This window comes from Eschrichtius robustus, chromosome 6 (assembly GCF_028021215.1).
Source record: "Eschrichtius robustus isolate mEscRob2 chromosome 6, mEscRob2.pri, whole genome shotgun sequence".
Classification (NCBI taxonomy): Eukaryota; Metazoa; Chordata; class Mammalia; order Artiodactyla; family Eschrichtiidae; genus Eschrichtius; species Eschrichtius robustus.
The window spans coordinates 78,667,519-78,684,211 of NC_090829.1; the positions used below are offsets into that span (position 1 = coordinate 78,667,519).

Sequence of the window (16,693 nt, forward strand, 5' to 3'; positions counted from 1 at the left end):
TGTAAGGAGGTATAATTTAAGTGGCTACAATTGGGAACCCAAAACTCATTTAATGAACTGTGCCATAATAATAATAATACCATATTTTTGCAAATATAAAAGCTCACATCTTCAAAACTCTGGATTTACTTATTAGCACATTTTTGGGTAGAGTTTTATAATAAGAAAGTTTTAGTCAGTATTTATTCATTTAATTATATACAAGTTCTAGAAGCTTTCCAGAACTTAAAATTTGTTTTTAATTCTGAATCAAGTTTTCAGTACACTGGTTTTCATAATAAAAGGTTTCATAACCAGACAGTATTACAAAAGTAAATGAGGTTTTTAAAGGCGATGTAAGGATTAGAGGTTACTGAGCCAAGATTTCTAGATGGGAGAGAAAATCATATCAAGCATAGACCAGGATCAAGTTTGCAGACAATCTGGAGATTCTGAACAAATCTCTGAAATCCAGTTGGTGTGCTATAGACTTGCCTATATAGACCAGTGAAGTTTAAGTGCAGACATGTAAGCCATCTGTTTAATTAACTACTCTAAAATTTTGCTGGGGTTTAGTGACAGACTGAGTCTTTGATTCCCAGACTTTTCCAGTTGAGGAAACTGAGGCACAGAGAGATCAGATAACTTGTCCAAAGTCATCCAGCTTGTATGTAGCACAGCTGGGATGTAGTAGTGGTGGTTATCTCTGGGTACTTTTTATTTTTCTTTATGCTTTTCTGTTTTTCAAATTTGCAGCAACTAACATTTATAATCTAAAGAGGCTTGGTTTTGTTTTTTTAAGAAAAACAGTGAGAATTATGTAGATATGTTGAAGGAATGGTTAACAGTTTTTAGTGACTAAAAACTGTGGTGTAAAGGAAGGGGAAATGGTCAGAAATGGCTTTATGCCTTACCTAGTCTCTTTATGACTGACCTAGTCTATTCCTAGGACATATCATCTAAATTGTCAGTAAATATTTAAATAAAATTACACACAATACTATTAAATTCATTCCTTTGTAAATAATAAAGCTAAATATTACATAAAACTTTTTAAAAAATTAAGCCTCTTTAAAGAACATTTTTAGATTTACAGAAAAATTGAGATAATACAGAGTTCCTGCATACTTCCCTCCCTTCTAAGTTTCTTCTAGTAAAATCTTGCTTTAGTGTGGTTACATTTGTTATAGTTAATGAACCAGTACTGATACATTATTAGCTTAAGTTCATATTTTATATTAAGGATTATTCTTTGTGTTGTACAATTATAGGTTTTGATGAATGTTTCCACCATTGCAGTATCATTCACTGCTCTAAAAATCCCCTCTGCTTCACCTATTCATCACTACTCCCTTACTTCCATCCCTCAAATCCCTGGCAACCACTATTCTATCGCCTTTGTAAAAGTTTTCTGTTTTCCAGAATGTCATATATTTGGAATCATATAGTATGGAGTCTTTTCAGACTAGCTTCTTTCACTTAGCAATATGCATTTAAGGTTCCTTCACATCTTTTCATGGCTTGATAGCTCATTTTATTTATCACTGAATAATATTCCATTGTCTGAATGTACTACAGTTTATTCAGTCACCTATTGAAGGACATTTTGGTTGCTTCTAGTTTTTGGCAGTTAGGAATAAAGCTCCTGTAAATAATTCTTGTACAGGTTTTTGTGTGGACATAAATTTTCGTCTCAATTGGGTAAATGTCTAGGAGTGTGATTGCTAGATCATATGGAAAGCTTTGTTAAAAAAACAAAAACAAAAACCTGCCAAGCTGTCTTTCAAAGTGGTTATCCTATTTTGCATTCCCACCAGCAAAAAAATGAGAGTTGTTTCTCCACATCCTTACGAGTGCTTGGTATTGTCAGTGTTTTGGATTTTAGCCATTTTAATAGATGTGTAGGGGCATCATTGTTTTGATTTGCAGTTCCCGAATGACATATTATGTTAAGTGTCTTTTCATATGCTTTTTTTGCCATCAGTATATCTTTGTTGAGATCTTTTGCCCATTCTTAAATTCCTTGTTTTCTTATCTTTGAGTTTTAAGAGTTCTTTTACACAATAGAATTGGCTTGTTGGGCTTGTGCTGGCTTTAGCACCAAGTGTGTCCTGTTTCAGAGGTGTGGTTACCTATAGAAACAAAAATGAAATTAGTCAAAAGTATACTATTTTGAAGAATCACTCATAGTCCAAAGTAAGAGAGTATTACAGTTTCTTTGAGTCTAATAATTGTGGGGGGGAAAAAAGAATGGTGATGGTGCCAGAGAACTTTTTTTTTTTTTTGTAGCTTTTTTTTGACAAGTATAGGTTGTATGGTTGAATGGGTGCCTACTTTTATTTCTACAGTGAATTTGAGGATTTCCCTTCTACCAATTTCATAAAAGTTTTATGAAATTAAAAGCTTTGTTTGATTAAATTGTTCTTTGTATTAATTTAGGTACCTCGTAGAACTGGGCTGTATCAAGCCACTCTGTGATCTCCTCACAGTCATGGACTCTAAGATTGTACAGGTTGCCCTAAATGGCTTGGAAAATATCCTGAGGCTTGGAGAACAAGAAGCCAAAAGGAATGGCACTGGCATTAATCCTTACTGTGCTTTGATTGAAGAAGCTTATGGTAAGATAGATTGTTTAATAGATGTCCTGAAATTATTTTTTTCCTTTTTCTCCATGCTTTTCTGGCTTGTCCACACCTGTCATTAGCAAACTCTTACAAAAAAGTTGTTCTCTTATGAGTAATATTTAGTATGCAGAATTGGAAAAGAAGATGCATTGTAGATGTGAAGAGAAGCAAGTAGCCTTTTAAGTTGAGCCCTTTTTACACTGGGCTGTTAGGATCTTCCATTCCCTGACTCTGCTTGCCATTGTGGGTACTTTTGTATTCTTACTAGTCCATCTGAGCCTCAAGAGCATCCATATCTACTGTAGACAACGCCCGACTCCACTCCTTGTCTCTTGTAAGATTTTAGAGTTCTGATTTTGAGTTGCATCCCCCAATTCCTGTGTTCCTTAAGTGTTCTTGACTGTAAAGGTTTCTAAGAGTTTCATTAGAAACAGTAGAGTCACTATCTGCCGTTATGTTTCCTCATTCTTCCAATCTCAGTTCTAACTATACTCTTAATCACTGGTTTACCACTGTACTTTAAAGTTCCCTAAGTGATTTTAATGCATAGCCAGGATTGAAAACCACTGCTGTAGGGTTTTTTATTCCTAAAATTGGAATTAGGGATCATAGGGCACATTCATCTTCAAATTTATCAGATAATGCAGAATTGTTTTCCAAAATGACTTCAACAGTTTACCATTTTTTAAAGGCCTGATTATAAAAACTATATTCCTGCTTAGTGTAAGAAATTTTGAAAGTATGAAAAGACAAATGTTCCTCTACCCAGATCTTTTGCCATAGAAGTTTTGTTAATTTTTGGATGTGTGTGTATATATATATATATTAATATGGATACATATATGAATATGTATTTTTTTCTTTTGAGCAATGTTAACATTTATTTCCAGTATCGCTGTAGCAGTTAGATTGCTTATGGCTATAGGTAAAAGAAAGCCTAGCTCAGATGTGCTTGAACTTACTAAAGGGAGGAGTATGTGTTGGCTGATTGTTCTGGTTAGACTTCTTAGTTTAAGCAATAGAAATTGATTCTGATTGATTTAAGGATATTACACATTTGTTGAAATGATATTGGATAGCTCAGAGCCTAGGTAGATAGAACCAGAGCAAAGAATAAATTAGGCCACAGACACAGTCCCATAGGAGAACTTCTGTTCCTGGCCTTGGGCATAGGATGATGTGACTGTTATGGAAACGGCTGCTTCTGGGGACTGGCTGTTTCTTGCACACACGTTTAAGATGTCAGTTTGCAACAGTATTATTCAGAAGTAATCCCAGCAATATTTTCTATGTTGCTGCAAGATGCTTATGAGATATAGAGAATCTTCCTTTTATGTCAAGAAAAGAGACATGGCAAAATATAGTTTTATTAGAATTTCCAACAGATATACAACAGATTTTTTTTTTAATTCTTCATTCTAGGTCTGGATAAAATTGAATTCTTACAGAGTCATGAAAACCAAGAGATCTACCAGAAGGCCTTTGACCTTATTGAGCATTACTTCGGGACTGAGGATGAAGACAGCAGCATTGCACCCCAGGTTGACCTTAGCCAGCAGCAGTACATCTTCCAGCAGTGTGAGGCGCCTATGGAAGGTTTCCAGCTTTGAAGCAATACTCTGCTTTCATGTCCCCGTGTCAGACCAGGCTACCCAGTCAAGTCCTCTTGTGGAGCCCACAGTCCTCATGGAGCTAACTTCTCAAATGTTTTCCATAATACTGTTTGCGCTCATTTGCTTGCCTTGCGCACCTGCTCTCTTACACACATCTGGAAAACCTCTGGCTCTCTGTGGTGGAATACCCTTCTAATAAAAGGGTAACCAGAACGGCCCACTCTCTTATGGAAAACCCTAGGCTTTGGAGATCCGCACTTATATATTATAGAGTCATGGGAATATACACATAATAATGTGGCTCCCTTTTTTTTTTGTGGGGGAAAAAAGAGGACTCCTCATTCCCTTTAATGTGGGAAAAAATACTGACATTAAAAGATGAGACTAAACCTTTATCTTGAATTTCACACAACTACTTGCAACAAGGGAGATGTTTAGACCTGTTGTGTACTTCAGAGTACTTTTCATGAGTTCTTCCACAGTGAACCCTTGGATTACCTGGTGGCTTTTTCTAGCCAAATTTGCATTAATCCTTACTGAGATTGGATGGTTTTCTTTCCTCTGTTGGCGCCATTCTCCACAGATATTCAACCATCCGCTCCCTCACCTTCAGCCTTCAGTGAATGTGCTTTCTAGTTGTCAGGAATGCTGAAGAATTAACACTTTGACTCTTAAATGTGATACTGGTTTGAAGATTCCCTTAGAGCAAAAAGGAGAGGGGCACATATTAAGTTGTATGGCTATTGCTTCTCTTTGGTCTTATGTGTCTTAGGATTTGGAAGTGGTTCAATTCTAATGCTGGTATGAAGATTTAGAATCCTTAGTGATCGAAACCGTATCCTGTAATTCAATAAACAAGTTAAAAACAAATAGAAAAAAAAAAAGCCCTCTGATTTTCCCAAACTTAACCAGTGTGACTAGAGGCTGTGTTTCTGCATTAAAACAAATGTTTCAGGCTTTGTGGTCCTGATCAAGGTCCTCATTAAATTGGAGTTCACCCTAGGTGCTTTTCCTCTCTGTGACTGGCAAGTAACACATGCTTTTAAAGGTTACTTAGGGAATTTTTTTTTTTTTCCCTTAGTTGGGTGCAGCTGGATTCTAATGTATTCATGCTGCACATAAGTAGCATCCTTATCTTAAATAACCCTCTTCTGGACATGACCTGTTTAACCCAAATAAGGGCAGTGATCTTCTTCTTATAACCTCATTGTTCCCTAATCATTTCATTTCATCTCCTACTAGTACTACCCAGTCAAGTCCCCTCCATAAAATAAAAACAGTTCTACCTTCTGGCTCATTTAATGATGACTGCAATCTCTACCTGCAAATGGCGCTTCCAGTACTGTCTTCAGTGATCCACATTTGTGCTCAGACTGGAATGAAAAAATAAGCTTAATTGCCAAGAGAACTGCAACTGAGTTCAATACGACTTCTTGGTGCTAGTTGGCCATCTTGACTCAATGTTGGGATATACTATCAGAGAAGATTTTTTGTTGATGTGCTGTTCAAAATGAATTCTGAAGGAAAAGTTGCTCACTTTTTCAGAGAATATCCTTTTATTAAACCTCTTTAATTTTGTCCTCTTCTAGAATTCATTATAACCCCAAAGCGTAACTATTTGGAAGTTCCCCTGACAAGCTGTTATATCTCTGGTAAATCCTGCTGAACTTTAGGGGACATTCAGAGCTTTCATACCTCATCATGTTATTTAAGCAGCCAACTTATGTGATCTGATTTAAACTTTAAAAAATCCACTTCATTCAAAGTAGAAAGATACAAAGACAGAGGACATTTATCAGCCAAGCGTGTGATGCATTTCTTGCATCTAGTCTGTAATTGTGTCTGTGCTCTGGGTGGATACCGTCTGATGTCTGTCTGTTATTGATGGAGCAGCCACTGCAAAACTAGTCAACTCCCATCTATAACTGTTACTTTTTCTAGTGCTGCTTTGTGCTGAAAGAACATTTTAGTTTACTGCACTTGACCTGTAAAAGACTTTGATCCTTTGTAATTTTAGGGACAAATTAGGTGGTTAATTTAAAGAAAAACTTTCAATGTTGCCTTTACATCACATTAAAATATAACTTCTTTCAGAAGGGTAATAGAAACACTGATTCATAGTAAAAATCTTTTTAGCTTTGACTTTTTCGTGGCTGAGTTTTTTTAAATTGTAAATTACTGGTAACATCATTTCTCTAGGATGTTTTAACTCATGTACCTTCTATTGGATAATTTAAAAAATTTCGTTTTGATAAACCAATTTGAATGGAAGAAAATATAAAATTTGATAAACCAATTTGAATGGAAGAAAATATAAAATTTGATAAACCAATTTGAATGGAAAAAATATAAAACAAAATTGTTTCCCCAAGTTAGCAAGAAGAGCATACATTGGGAATTTTTGCTAGCAGTTGCAGGTGTCTCAATGAATTAATTAAAACAAAGAAAGTCCATTTAACTAATGTCTATTTTCTGTCTAAAACAAGAGGAATTTATCTTGCTCGTGTCCTAGAAGTTCATGAGCCATGAGATACGAGCTAATTTTTTTTTGCAACGAATTTTTTTAAATATAAAAGTTGGAATTGATTAAAAGTTAAATCCCAGCATAACTGTTGTAACTGATAAAGCAGCCTTTTTGGTAATAGAATGACATTTAGGAGGTAGCTGTTGTCCTGTTTTTAGTTCTCTACCTGGCAGATTGTATCAGTTTAGTTTCAGTTTATTGTATAATCTTATCACTAAGATGTTACTTATTACAAAAGCATGCTAATTTCAACACAGGAAAACTCTTCTGTAGTTTAATATATACTGATGGGGGGTGGGTGGGAAGTGGCTTGATTTTACTTTCCTCTCCTTTTCTTCCTCCTCCAAACTTTCAATGTGTATTCTTTGAAATGAGAACTTTAGTGGGAAAAAAAGCATTGATAACATTTGGGATGTAAAGGCACTTTGTATCTGAAGGACCAGCAGGTAGATAACAGCCAGATTGAGAGACACCAAGATAGGTAAAGATGATAGATACGAAGAATGGTGAGAATTAGGAGACAGAGTTCTCCATGGAACACTTTTAATTCATGTTGTCACTAAATAATTAGAACCCTTTTAAACTTAACTTATATCAGCTGTACTGTTTTTGAAAATTCTATTGCCCTAGGATTGTTCCTTCCATCTGCCAGATAAAGCTGAATGGGCTCGGGGTCATTTTTCATCGTTATTGTTACAGATATAAACTTTAACAGTTATCCCATAATAAATCTGAATTATTCCAGATTGTTGCTGACTTTGCATAAGAAAAAATATGTAGTATATTTTATTAATCAAACTTTGTCAACTATCCTTTGTTGTACATGGCCACCCACGGGCAACTATGAATTTACTTCTCTAGTGCTAAATAAATATTTCAGTTATTTAATACCCCAATTTGGGGTTGCATTATGAAAGAGTTTTCCTCAAGTTGAAGAATTTTTCTTTCTCGCTAATGAATTTTGTGAACATTTTTATATCAATAGGCAAGTCATTATAGCTGTTTAAGGGCTTGGGGCTTTTTACATATATTAGAAATCGTGATGTCTAAGGGTGATTTTCACTAAAGAAAAGGGATCCACTTTTAGAAAGAGGTATTATTTGCTTTTCGTATTTATTTACTATGTTCTACCTCCTACATTCCAAAATTTGCTCATTTGCAGAGACAGGTATACCTATATATGGAAGTCTCAAAATCTGAATTTTTTGCCATCTGAAGTTAACAGAACCATTTTCTTCTGTTGTGAGGTGAGCAGAGTAAATATATATCTACCCAGCTGAGAAATATTCTTGGCTATCTTTTTCTATCATCAAAAGTTAAAGTTACATATATATCTTTAAGAAGCTGAAGTAATTGAAGGCAGATATAGTACTACTAGTACAGTAAGTCTGCTCTAACTTGGAGAATATTCTATAGCATGCTTTATTGTCAGAAAAGGATAGGTAGTAACAATGGGTACCAGAGCATCAGAAGAATGTGTGATAAAGTAAAATAAATATTATATGCTGATTCTAAAAATATCAGATTGCTACTGGACATAAAATTCATCTGGAAGTTTGGGGTAAGAAGAAAGGATTAAGGGTAGATGAAGTTCCATTCTGTTTTCAGCTAGGGGTAGACAAGGAAGTCCCAGTCTGTTTTCCTACAGGTCACATAAAGGCAACTAGTCTATTTGAACTACTGTTGTGTTCCAGGTGCCTGGCTAAGTGAGGGCTTTCACTTTCTCTCATTTAATCCTTCAACTGCTCTTTGAGGTGGATAATTGTCATTATGTTATAGTGACAAAATCAACAGGAGAATTTACTTTGCCTCAAGGTCACAGCCCTTGAACACTGTCTAAAGGTGGGGAAAAGCCCTGCAGGTTGTGTCTTGAAGAAAGCAACAGTCACAGTGGTGGTGTTCTGTGCCAAGAATTCCCAGAACAAGACACCGCAACCACAGCGGGGCCAACTCTTGTTTTGTTGGGCCATTCTTTCTTGTTCTTCCTTATCAGTCCCCTTGAAATGACTAAATCAGGTATGAATTGCTTTTAGGTTACATAATCTGGAGTGTAGACCCTCTCAGTCCAAACGTCTTTCCCCTTCTGTGGTGCTAAAATTCTGTATGACCTGACAAGTTAAAAATAATATATAAATGATTGATTTTGAGTTCAGTAGCATAATGGCTAAACTCAGAAACATGTTCCATTCAACAAACTCAAATGTAGGAAGTACTGACAGAGAGGGAAAGGCTTTGGAACAAACAATGCTGCCGTAGAAAGCAGTGCCATCCATGGATGTGAATTTAACACAGCTTACTTCCTAAAGGAGTGTCAACACAAGGAGTGTCCAAAATTTTAAAAAATGACCTTTTAATGTATGTTGTTGAGTATGTTCTGCTTACCTCGTCATTTTGACCACTCTATGTCCTTTTTCAAAGTGTTCTTACACTTTGATTTGGAATGGTTCTAATGATTCTTTGTACTTGAATGTGGTTGGTCAGGCCATGGATGAGTGCCTTGCACACAGTAGACATTCAATAAATATTAAATGACTGAAGGAATGTGCATCTATGTGATATTAGTAAAGGGTACTTGGTTACCAACGAAAGCTCAAAGGAATTCCTTTATGCTGCTGTTTGAAACAAGGATTAACAACTCTTTAGTGTCTCAAAATGTAAGTGCTTTGTATGTAGTTCCCTTTCAGGAGACATAATTTGACCTGAAGTTTACAAAAGCAAACGCTGTCATAACACAGGTTTGTTATATTAAAACAAAAACAAAAAACCTATGCCTTCTGAGAAAAGTTAATGGGTATATTTTACAGGGTAACTAATATATAATCAACTCCATGTTTATATATACACCAGAAATAGCTCATCAGTCTCTTCTGGCATACTCTAAGAAGAAAAAATTTTTTTGCCAATTATATCCAACCAATGTGGAAGTGGTGGTTGCCTTACGTTATTAAATAGAGATTTTTCATTTTTACACATTGTCTGTATTGCTGCATGAGAATACTTTCTTTATACATTCTTCCAATTTAAGTGACAAATCAGTAGAAACAGAAAGATGGATTTATTCATTCTGTGATTGCTTCTCTACCATTTTTGAGAGATTCCACTGACCAGGTATTTTTTCTGAAAACAAAACAAAATCTTAAAACAGTCTTACTTCCTGCAGACTACACTGTTATCCATAGTACACAATTGTAGGGTTTACAAATTTATTAAAGCTAGCTTAGATGACTGTTGCCCCTATTTCATTTGCCATTTTGAAAAAAAGTATTTTTCTAATTTTAAAATCAATAATGGTCATTTCTGTGATCTTGAATGTTTTTCCAAAGAATGAAATTACTCTAAATTCCTTTATCTATACCCACTTAACCTGAGGAAGCCAAAGGAGCCCAGCAGGTGTGGAGCACTGCCCTATCTAAAACACTTGGCCCCAGCATTATTTATGGGTAAGGAGAAAATAGAAACCCAGAAGACCACAGTGGTGGGCAGAGATCTGGGCAGGCTGGAGTGCAAATTAGCATACAAAGAGTGTAGAATCTTCCAAGATTAACTTCTGATAATGAGGAGAGCCCTCTTGGGAAGTCCACACTTACTGTTCTGGTTTGCTGGGGGCAGTCCCAGTTTTTAAATCAACACCTGTTGATTATTTTAGTGCCCCGTTTCACTTTAAAAAAGTCTCAGTTTAGATAAATTGCATGGCTACCCCATATTTAGCCCAAAGAGATGCTTGTATATTTAAATTGCTAGTGGTCTTAAGCAACTGGGTATGTATAGAGTTCTATTATGCCTGATTTTTGAGGTCTAGATTTGGTAATCAGTTGCTACGAAGGACGTCAGTCAAGTTGTTCCTTAGTATAGGAATCACTCCCAGGCCGTGTTTAAGGTCTGACACACATACCCACCTCCCACCCCCAATTTTTTTAGAATTAAAAAAAATGACCCAATATTTCTTACAATTGCAACTTTACTGGGTGGCAAGGAGAATAAACCTTTCAACCACAGATGAGACTTTCAGTTCTAAAACTTCTATGGGAAATTTAAAGAAACTTTAATGGGAGAGAAACTTCCAAATCACCTATCTGGTGAAGATTAAAAGTAGCAAAAATACAAATCATTAAAAACGGTACCGAGTAAGGAATTTTGCTTGAGAGCCCCAAATGCAAATCTCTAGTTATGGTTTCAGCCACTGTGGATTTACTTGTATCAGTATTCCCTAGTCCTACACACTCCACAGTTGCTGACGCTCCCCTCCGCCCAAGGAAGTAAACTAATGCTTTGTCCTAATCCATACAGACTACAGTATTAGGACTACATGTTAGTATTAGAACATGACTTAACGAATAAAGATTTAACTAGTTATGTTCATAGCTGTTTCTTTACACGAGTTCCTGATGCTATTCATAAAAACACTGCAGACACCAAGAAATGAATTTTAATACTGAAATCTCTCAAATTTTGGGAAAATCTGACGCAAAATCATCTCTGGATATTTCTGTCAACACATTCTTAATTGTGTGCCCCCTCTCCCCCTCATGCTTGTGGTATTTCTAGTGGGCTAAATATACTCCAGTACCAACACCCATCTTAGCCCTCAGACCATGTGTTTACCTTGTCTAATTGCCTTTCTTTACTCTGTGTTGGAAAAATACAGATTTACTTATATTCTTTGAAACAAAGCCTATGCTTTGTTCTGTGAAGTGCTTTTAAATTTATTTTTTAATGAGTTATTTAGAGTGTTTCTAAGCTTCCCAGTAAAAATCACTCTAACCCTGGCAAATGGGAGGAGGAAAGGAGAGGGAGGAGGTGGAGTTTAATGAGATTAAGATAATGTATAAAAATGGATGCTTCAAACCATTTTAAAGATGCTCTTCCCATTCTCAGCACCACATTGTGTTTATACTGTTAATTTGCACTAGCTAAGACAATTCCTGTCTAAATTCCAAACTAGAGTAGTAGGGTCTTTAAGTAATGAGGTTTTTACAGTTTATTCTAGGTGATCTAGTTATGCTGTTGTGCCTTATAAAAGCAAGACTTTAAATTATCCCCAGTAAGTATACGACAGGAGACCCTTGGTTTCCAAATGCTTTAATTGGTGACTGACAGAAAACATCCTGAGACACATTTGCGTCTTCACTTCAACTGGCTACCAGGAAAACCTTTCAAACAACACTAACAGCCTCTCTTGGGCACTCTTTATTGCGCAATTACGATCGACTCTCCCTATATGTGGGTTACACATCCTCACATTCAACCAATCACAGATCAAAAATCTTCCCCCCAAAATCCTTAAAGTTCCAAAAAGCAAAACTTTAAATTGCTTCATCCTAGCAACTATGTACATAGCATTTATATTGTATTAGGTATTGTAAGTAATCTAGAGATGATTTAAAGTATAGGGAAGGATGTGAGTAGGTTATATGAAAATACTCCAGCATTTTATACAAAAGACTTGAGCGTCCAGTGGATTCTGGTATGATGTGTGACGGGGCGGGGGGGAGGGTGTCGTGGAACCAATTCCCTGTAGATGCCAAGGGACAGACTATACAGGACTGGAGAAACTAGTCAGGCTTCCATTTTTGGTAAACTTATTCTTGTTTAAAGAGTAATTTACACCTGAAAAGCATCTATCCTTCACATATTTCGCAGCCACTAATCATTTCTTAAAAGTAGGGAGGGCTGGCTAAAGCCTAGTTACGAGTAACCTTACACATTTCTTACCCCATTCCACCTTTTCCGTTCCAAGCACCTATGCAGATCTGAACTTTCCTTGTCTTTGGAAATTTAAACCATAAGGAAGTGCTAAGACAAACGTCTGCTCATTTCCCCCGGCACTACCATGTCGGGCTACCTGGGCACTGGCCTTTAAAGGCCCCTAACACATATTCTTTATCCTTCCCGAAACGTTTAGGGAACACTTTTTAAATCAGAAGTCTTACAATCTGGGCGTAAATTTAGCTACGTCCCCCTCGCCTACTTGCAGCCTTTAGTACCCGCCACCATGCTCTACACCACAGCAGGTGGAGGAGAACAGAATGAAAGCCACCTGTGCAGCCGGAGCTTACGCAGAGTCATCGGCGCTGGGTGGGCCCCGGTCTGCTAAAAAACGCGCGGTCTGAGCGCCTTACATCCAAATGCGGGCTTAACCCTGCAGCTACGGGCATCGTAAAATTCAGTCCGTTCTCGTCACACGGTTTCCAAAAAGTAATGAACGTTCTTCGAAATACTCACTGCTTCCCACGCTAGCCAGTGAGGTATCGTAGAAGCCTTGTTCACTCTCCCTCTCGCCCAAGAACGCAGCCCACTGCTCGCGCGCGGAGGGCAAGGGTACAGAAGGCCGGAAGAAAACCTCAGGACTTTCTTTTGCGCAAGCGCAAGGGGGCTTCCCCCACAAGTCACCTCGGTTCGGAAGTGGTGGTGGAAGGGGCACCGTCTGCGCATGTGCCCGGCTGTGCTGCCCCCGCGTTAGTTCGCTACGCAGCGGTGTGGAGAGTGAGCCGCAGGCCTGGACCTCAGGGAACCGAGCCCACGCAGGTTTTCGCTTAGCTTCTGAAATCTGTTTAAAGCGGTGATTCATTCATGCTCAAGTATAGTACCTAAAGTCTGGCGGGTAGGGGTGCTCAGTAGTCTCAAACATTTCAGAGCTGGGGGGAGGAGCGGTGAGAAATACTTTCTGTAGATTCCCAACCCCCCTCGCCCCACCCCTCCGCGTGCAGCTTTGGACCGCTTTATACATTCGCAGAATACCCAGCAGTAATACCTTACTTGCCGACAGCGCACAGGACCCTTTTAATAGTATTTCTCAAGTATTTGTTTACAGAGGAAGAAGCGAGGAAAAACTGAAGCGGTCCAAGCCGTGCTGCTGTATCAGTGTATATTGTAGTTTAAAAACGATCCAGAAATTGTCACTAAAAGACCGTTTTTTAGTTTGTTGATTTTTTTTTTTTTTTTGAGTCCGATGTTTTTTATCTTCATTTTACTGGACAGAAGGGCCAAAATACTGGCTGCCTGGTTCAGGACCGGACATCTAGCCAGCCTACAGACTTGGAGCTTCAGAGTCATGACTACAAAGGAGTCAGGAGGTGCCAAAGCAGAGTCGGCTCTCTCTTCATCAGCCAATCCGAGCAAGCGTGTGTCTGAAAAACCAAACTATGCTCTGAAATTTACTCTGGTGGGACATACGGAAGCAGTATCATCAGTTAAGTTTAGTCCTAATGGAGAATGGCTGGCAAGTTCTTCTGCTGATAAAGTAATTATCATTTGGGGCGCCTATGATGGAAAGCATGAGAAAACACTTAAAGGACACAATTTGGAAATATCAGATGTTGCCTGGTCGTCAGATTCCGGTCGTCTTGTTTCTGCCTCAGATGATAAAACTCTAAAGATTTGGGATGTGAGATCTGGAAAATGTTTGAAAACGCTTACAGGTCACAGTGATTATGTTTTTTGCTGTAATTTCAATCCACCATCTAACCTCATCATTTCAGGATCTTTTGATGAGAGCATGAAAATATGGGAGGTGAAAACAGGAAAGTGCCTTAAGACTTTGTCTGCTCATTCCGACCCAGTTTCTGCTGTTCACTTTAATTGTAGCGGGTCCTTGATAGTGTCAGGTAGCTATGATGGTGTCTGTCGAATCTGGGATGCTGCATCAGGTCAGTGTTTAAAAACACTTGTTGATGATGATAACCCTCCTGTCTCTTTTGTAAAATTTTCTCCAAATGGTAAATATATTCTCATTGCAACTTTGGACAATACTCTTAAACTATGGGATTACAGCAGAGGCAGATGCCTGAAGACATATACTGGTCACAAGAACGAGAAATACTGCATATTTGCCAGTTTTTCAGTTACTGGTGGAAAGTGGATTGTGTCTGGTTCAGAGGATAACCTGGTTTACATTTGGAACCTTCAGACTAAAGAGATTGTACAGAAATTACAAGGCCATACAGATGCCGTAATCTCAGCAGCTTGTCATCCTACAGAAAACATCATTGCATCAGCAGCATTAGGAAATGACAAAACAGTTAAATTATGGATGAGTAATTAAACCCTTTAGAAATCAAGTAGTAGAGTCAAATCGGCCAAAAAAAAAAAAAAAAGTTAGGTATTATAAAAGATGGTTTCCTCTCAATTTTGGAATGGTTTTGTATTTTTTTTAAAACACTGCCTTGAATTACAAGATTTTAAGACCTCAATTTGCAAAGCAACACAGTCGGAAAAGCAAGTCTAGATCCCAGGGCTTCTGACTTTAATCTTGAGGTCTGTTATTACTCTCTTGTGTCTGTCCTTGAGCAGATTCTCATTCTGTTCCTCTCAGTGACTATTCTAGAGGATCACTGTATTTGACAAAAATTTAGAAGTAAGGCTCACAAGACAGGATGACTGATTAAATGAGGGTAGCAAGGGAGTCTGGAATAACTCCAGGGTATTTGGTTTGGGCGAGCAGATGAATTAAGAGAATAAGCCTAGGATGGTGGTGGATTGGAGATTTATGTCAGATGCCACTCACACACTTTAAGTGATAGCCTACACGATGGGACGTGAAATGGTCCATGGAATCAAGTTTGTAAATTGGGAAGAATAAGCAATGGTTGTGTTTGTTCTGAGAGTCTAAAAGTTTTAAGTTTTTATCAAAATAAAAAGTAAAAATAAACCAGAACAAAATTATAAAGGCATTTTACTGAAGGACCTCTCACTACCTTGTCAGACTGCCCTCTCCTGATTCTCAGGGCAAGCTCAATGTCTGTATGAGGCTGCTCTCTTTCATTAGGTCTGACCTAACCCTACCCATGCTACAGACTCAGTTCAGAAAATCACCACTTTGTGTAACCATCACTGGCTGCCTGCCTGACAGCTAAATTCGCTTTTCTTGCTTCTTGCTATAGCTTCTGTTATAAAATTCAAAATATATCATTTACCAATTTGTGTTGTAATGGTTTCATGGGCCATGTGTCTGGTAAACTATGAGCTCTGCGGAGTCAAGTATGTTTTATTTATCTTTGTATTCTCACTTTTTGTATATAGGAGGGACTCAAGTAATGTTTGATGAATGACAATAAATTATACCACCATCACAACTTCATTCCTTACCTGCTTTCAATAAGTTTTCGGAGTCAATTCCCTATACTGTTACTTTTGTTGATTAAAAGTATCTAACCATAGCCTCACATGTTAACTTTATTCAAACAGGGCTTACAGGAAATATAAAGTGGAAAATGTTTTCTGCCCATTTTACCTATAGAGACATGATAAACATGAAAAAATAATCTAGGAATTAAGCAAAACATAGTACAATGATCACTTAATTGAAAGTAGGTATTATAGAATACAAAAGAAGACGGTTTTGCCCTTGTTGCTTTTAATAGTGCTCATGAAATATTTGCTCGACAAGTTGTAAGCGATATAAGATAGTAGAGTTACTAGTAGGTGAGTGACTGCTAAGAAGTTAATAAGTGAGAGTACTGGGAGAAGTGGGATTAGATAGGGGCAGGTCCTAAATACTGGTCATGAAATTTATATTTAACCCAAAAACAGGTAGTCACTATAAGTTATCGAATAGGAGAGTTGACACAAAATGAGAAATGACTATATAAATTCTTGCTGCATGGTAGCATTTTTGAGCTTTGACTTAATCATACATTTTATTACAATATATCTCCAAGATACAACACTTTAAAATGCTTCTTTAGAAGTTAAAAATGGTATTGTTCTATGAAGAAAGATAATACACTTTTAAAAAGAAGTACATTAGATTTTACCCATATTTAAAACCCATATTTAGATAAGATGTAACGTGTGTTCCAAAATAATCAAGAAAAACTAATCTGCTAAAATGTATACAAAGCAATGCTTTTTGATGATAAATTTGCAAGTGATAAAAATCGAAGAGCTTGATATCTAAAATGAAGCTAAGGTCAGAGTACTGTGAAGTATATAGACAGACACAATTAACATCATCA

The 16,693-nt window shown here is 37.2% G+C and overlaps 2 protein-coding genes and 1 long non-coding RNA gene across 5 annotated transcripts in view; 2 read left to right on the forward strand and 1 right to left on the reverse strand.

Moving 5' to 3' along the window:
- Positions 1-5,794, forward strand: part of KPNA1 (karyopherin subunit alpha 1) — a 73,313-nt gene extending 67,519 nt beyond the window's left edge. The window contains exons 13-14 of the mRNA XM_068546631.1: positions 2,419-2,597; positions 4,026-5,794. Coding sequence (XP_068402732.1) covers positions 2,419-2,597; positions 4,026-4,213 — 367 coding nt within the window. The 3' untranslated portion in view covers positions 4,214-5,794. The remainder of the gene's footprint in view (positions 1-2,418; positions 2,598-4,025) is intronic.
- Positions 1,030-13,067, reverse strand: LOC137766409 (uncharacterized). Of its 2 annotated transcripts, none has more exons than XR_011074317.1 (3): positions 12,963-13,067; positions 5,503-5,589; positions 1,030-2,111 (listed from the first exon to the last, which is right to left on the reverse strand). It is a non-coding gene; the product is annotated as an uncharacterized lncRNA (long non-coding RNA). The 2 variants fall into 2 exon arrangements; XR_011074316.1 differs by lacking the exon at positions 1,030-2,111 and adding an exon at positions 4,978-5,056.
- A 9-nt stretch (positions 13,068-13,076) lies between these two features.
- Positions 13,077-15,798, forward strand: WDR5B (WD repeat domain 5B). 2 transcript variants are annotated; one of them, XM_068546633.1, is made up of 2 exons: positions 13,077-13,299; positions 13,719-15,798. In XM_068546633.1, the coding sequence occupies exon 2, from the start codon at positions 13,792-13,794 to the stop codon at positions 14,779-14,781; it is 990 nt and encodes a 329-aa protein (XP_068402734.1). In that variant the 5' UTR covers positions 13,077-13,299; positions 13,719-13,791; the 3' UTR covers positions 14,782-15,798. The 2 variants fall into 2 exon arrangements, with proteins under 2 accessions (XP_068402734.1, XP_068402733.1); XM_068546632.1 differs by having other exon boundaries at positions 13,144-13,265.
- Positions 15,799-16,693: the final 895 nt, after the last annotated feature.

Bases quoted from the DNA above. Each gene is read 5' to 3' on its own strand.
- WDR5B (XM_068546633.1), top strand. From the start codon at position 13,792: ATGACTACAAAGGAGTCAGGAGGTGCCAAAGCAGAGTCGGCTCTCTCT.